The 5,110-nt window shown below is 37.6% G+C and overlaps 1 protein-coding gene across 2 annotated transcripts in view; it reads left to right on the top strand.

Annotated features, from left to right (window-relative positions):
- Dis3l2 (DIS3 like 3'-5' exoribonuclease 2) overlaps positions 1-5,110 on the top strand; it is a 315,411-nt gene that overhangs the window by 113,273 nt on the left and 197,028 nt on the right. For both annotated transcript variants that reach the window (XM_026786355.1, XM_026786354.1), the window contains one exon: positions 3,734-3,981. In XM_026786355.1, coding sequence (XP_026642156.1) covers positions 3,734-3,981 — 248 coding nt within the window. The remainder of the gene's footprint in view (positions 1-3,733; positions 3,982-5,110) is intronic.

Below are 5,110 nucleotides of genomic sequence, written 5' to 3'. Positions count from 1 at the left end.
CCAAAGTCACAGAGAAACCCTGTCTCGAAAAACCAAAAAAAAAAAAAAAAGATGCTCTCACAGCAGCAGATTCTAAAAAGGGAAAAACCACACACAATAATTTCACTAACCATGAAAACTAAAATGACAGGATAATAGCAATAATAATAGCAATCATTGGTCATTAATATCTCTTAATATAAATGGACTTAACTCACCTATAAAAAGACACCACTTACAGATTGGATACAAAAACAGAATCCATCATTCTGCTGCATACAAGAAACATACCTCAATCTCAAAGATAGACATTGCCTCAGAGTAAAGGGTTGGGAAAAAGTTTTTCAATCAAATGGACCTAAGAAACAAGCTGGTGTAGCTATCCTAATATCTTACAAAATAGACTTCAAACTAAAATCAATCAAAGGAGAAAAAGGACATTTCATATTAGTCACAGGAAAAATCCATCAAGAGAAAATCTCAATACTGAACATCTATGCCCCAAGTACAAGGTCACCCTTATATGTAAAAGAAACACTACTAAAGCTTAAATCACACATTAAGCCCCACACACTAATAGTGGGAGACTTCAACACTCCACTCTCACCACTGGAAGGGTCTGACAATCAGAAAATTCAACAGAGAAATAAGGGAACTAACAGATGTTATGACTCAAATGGACTATTTGCTGATGGTATGATAGTTGGCATAAGAGATCCCAAAAGTTCTGTCAAGGAACTTCTACAGCTCATAAACATCGTCAGTAATTTAGCAGGATACACGATTAAGTCAAAAAAATCAGTAGCCCTTCTTTACACAGATGATAAATGGGCTGCAAAAGAAATCAGAGAAACATGATGTTTTATGATAGCCACAAAGAACATAAAAGTCTTGGAGTAACTCTAAGCAAACAACTGAAAGACTTGTATGACAAGAACTTTAAATCTTTGAAGAAAGAAATTGAAGAAGACACCAGAAAATGGAAAGATCTCCTATGCTCTTGGTAGGTATAATTAACAAAGTAAAATAGCAATCTTACCAAAAGCAAACTACAGATTTGATGCAATCCCCATCAAAATCCCAGTGAAATTCTTCAAAGACCTCAAAAGAACAATACTCAACTTCACGTGGAAAAGCAAAAAACCTAGGATAGCCAAAACAATCCTGTATAATAAAGGAACTTCTGGAGGCATCACAGTCCTTGACTTCAAACTCTACTACAGAGCTACAGTACCACAGCATAAAACAGACAGGAGGACCAATGGAATCAAGTCAAAGATCTGGATACTAATCCACACACCTTTGAACACCTGTTTTTTGACAAAGAAGCAAAAAATATAAAATGGAAAAAAGAAAACGTCTTCAACAAATGGTGCTGGCATAACTGGATATCAGCATATAGAAGATTGAAAATAGATACATATCTATCGCTATGCACAAGACTGAAGTCCAAATGGGTCAAAGACCTCAATGTAAAGCCAACCACACTGAACCTCATAGAAGATAAAGTGGGAAGTACACTTGAATGCATTTGCACAGGAGACCCCTTCTTAAATATAACCCCAGACACTGAGAGCAACAATTAATAAATGGTACCTCCTGAAACTGAGAAGCTTCTGTAAAGCAAAGGACATGGTCAACAAGACAAAATGGCAGTGTCGGAGTCTGCCCCACGTTGGGCTGCCCTTTATCAGGGACCAGCCTCAACAAAAGTACCTCACACCAGGGTAAAAGGCATGGGGATTTAGAAATATAGTAAAGAATATGAAGACACAAAAGAAAATAATAAAACAGAGAAACTTAGTATTGGGAAGGAGTTCCAGTGAGTACTAGAATTTACCCACATTTAGTTTCCAACTGCTTTGAATACTCCTGACCCCAAAAGGTAGGAGTAAGACAAAAAACTGCATTAACAAGATACAAGGAAATGAACACACCAATTGAAGGTCGTGGGATCCTTCTGTAGTTAAACAGTCTGTTGCTAGAACAAAAGAAATCACACTCACACCCTAGACCAAAGTATTCTGTAGGCAAACCACTCCCTGGGTGGAATTCAAAGCTTTCTCCTTAAAGGGACTGGAACTTAGTTGGATCCACAGACTTTTGTTTGAGGTTGAAACATATTTACTTCTCTATTCCTGGAATACAAGTTCTGACTATTGTCAACACCCTTGAGAGAGCAGAACTCTCTGGTCTAAATCTGCATGGGACCTTTGTTTGAAGAAGCACAATAACCTTGGTAGAACTAGAGGTAAGTTCCAATTCTGATCTTAGGTCAAAGTGAGGCTCACATTTTCCTCAAAGCAGCCTACAGAATGGGAAAAGATCTTCACCAACCTCAGATCAGATAGAGGACTGATCCTCAAAATATACAAAGAACTCAAGAAATTGGTCATCAAAAGAGCAATAATCCAATAAGAAAATGGGGTACAGACCTAAACAGAGAACTCTCAACAGATGGATTGAAAATGACTGAAAGATACTTAAGGAACATCCTTAGCCAACATCCTTAGCCATCAGAGAAATGTAAATCAAAACAACTCTGAGATCCCATTTTACATCTATCAGAATGGCCAAGATCTAAAACACTGATGACAGCTTGTGCTGGAGAGGATGTGGAGTAAAGGGAACACTCCTCCATTGCTGGTGGAAGTGCAAACTGGTACAGCCACTTTGGATATCAGTATGGTGATTTCTCAGAAAATCTGGAAACAACCTACTTCAAGACCCAGCAATACTACTGTTGGGTATATACCTAAAGGATGCTCAATAATACCACAAGGACATGTGCTCAACTATGTCCATAGCAGCATTATTTGTTATAGCCAGAACCTGGAAATAACCTAAATGCTCTTTAACCGAAGGGTAGATAAAGAAAATGTGGTATATTCCCACAATGGAGTACTACACAGTGGAAAGAAATAATGACATCTTGAAATTTGCAGGCAAATGGATGTATCTAGAAAACTTCATATTGAATGAGGTAACCCAGACCCAGAAAGGCAAAAACAATATGTACTCACTCATAAATGGCTTTTAGACATAAAGAAAAAAAAAACCAGTTTACAATTCACAACCCCAGAGAATCTAGACAATAATTAGGACCCTAAGAGAGACATACATGGACCAAATCTACATGGGAAGTAGAAAAAGACAAGATCTCCAGAGTAAATTGGGAGTGTGGATATCATAGGAGAGGGTAGAAGGGGAGGGGGAAGGTAGGGAGGGGAACAGAGAAAAATAAAACAATAAAAACAATTAAAAAAAGATTTCACCACACATTACACATTCTTTGGACATATTTAAGAAAAGAGGAGATTTTAGCAAGGAAATATAAGTTATATCCTAATTGAGAACAGTAATTTTTTATGTTCAGTAACATTTTTAAAGAAAATAATTGCTCTTTCTGGTATTAATGCGGGAAAGTATAATGTGGAGCTGAAACTTGGAGCAGTTTACCCTGCTGGGCTACACATACCTTTACAAGACACAGGGCATGGTTATTAAAGCATTTTCAACTAATTTATTTATCTAGTCTGTAGGTTTTTTCCCCCCCTTGGACTCTCCCCCACATCTAATACTTAAGTTGTTGTGATTTACATATAGATCACCTAGTTACAGAATATCATAGAGAGCCACCTCATGGTGACCTCCCAATGCAGCTAGGTCCATCTGGTTAATCTGATAATGTGCTGTTGACTTTCTGATTGATTTTCACATAGAGAAACAATGACTTTGTCTTTGGTGTTTTCAGGTGGTTTATATCTTGGAGAAAAAGCATTCCCGCGCAGCAACTGGCATCCTCAAACTCTTGGCTGATAAGAACAGTGACCTGTTTAAGAAATACGCCTTGTTTTCCCCTTCAGACCACCGAGTGCCTAGAATTTATGTACCTCTCAAGGACTGTCCCCAGGACTTCATGACCCGGCCTAGAGATTATGCCAGCACACTATTCATCTGCCGCATCATAGACTGGAAGGAGGACTGTAACTTTGCCCTGGGGTAGGTGCTCTTTGACCAAAACCGCAGGGCACAGCAAGAAGTCAGTGTGGGCAGGCTTTAGGTGAGCAGCTTATGCACTTCAGGTCTGTCTTCTTTACTAAAGCCTTGGTACTGGTGCAGTTTGGTCCTGAACTTTTAGAAATTGCCCTTCGGTCACCTATAGATTGCTTGATTACCAGGCAAATACCATTGCTTTTAGCATAAAATATATATTCTGAACCTCTTCCTGTTATATGATAGATATCACTGGGACATGTATCCTGTAGGTAAGTTCTTGTACTGAACAGAATAGCCAGTCTTCTACTTTCAGATCTCATGTTAAAATATGAAAAGTTCCACCATATTCAGGTAATTTCTGGCTTCTTTGCTTTAATGTGAACATGAAGACATATTTGCTTATTGATGCTCATAATGGTCTTCAATTTGAGTAATGCCAAAGATTCATATATGACATTGCAGACAGAATTACCCCTTAGACTATCAATAATTGCCATTTTATTTTGTTTGAAGAACCTGCTGAACTTAGCTGTCTCAATAATGCCATACCTATTTCTTTTTATAGCTAGTATTCATTTTGAAAGAAAAGTAATATTGTGTTAGCTATATTTTTTACTCTTTATAATGGTGTCTAGTTTTTACATCATGAAAATTAAATATAAGTACATAATGTAGAGAAGTATATTTGGACATTTACATGTAGCCCAGTTTAACGGTTATTCAACTTGTCTAAGATCCTCCTAAAGATGCCCTGTGCTTATCAGAGCTTATGGTGAATGAATGATCTTTGGGCCACTGGCTCCATCTCATACTTTTATTAGATTTATTCTACTTGTATGTACCTAGTACTTCGTCAACTAAATGAAATGAAACCTAGGTATTAGACCAGGCATGGTGGCCCACACCTTTAATCACAGCATGGAGAAAATGGAGGCTGGTGGGTTCTTGTTAGATCAGGCCAGCCTGAGCTGCATAGAGTTTTAGTCCAGCAAGGGCTATATAATGAGACCCTATCTCAATAAACAAACAAACAAACAAACAAATCTATCTATCTATCTATCTATCTATCTATCTATCTATCTATCTATCTATCTATCTATCTATCTATCTATCTATCTATCTATCCATCCAT

This window comes from Microtus ochrogaster, linkage group LG4 (genome assembly GCF_000317375.1).
Source record: "Microtus ochrogaster isolate Prairie Vole_2 linkage group LG4, MicOch1.0, whole genome shotgun sequence".
NCBI classification, from domain to species: domain Eukaryota; kingdom Metazoa; phylum Chordata; class Mammalia; order Rodentia; family Cricetidae; genus Microtus; species Microtus ochrogaster.
The sequence above is the reverse complement of the archived record's forward strand: the minus strand, read 5'-3'. Positions and strand labels throughout refer to the sequence as shown.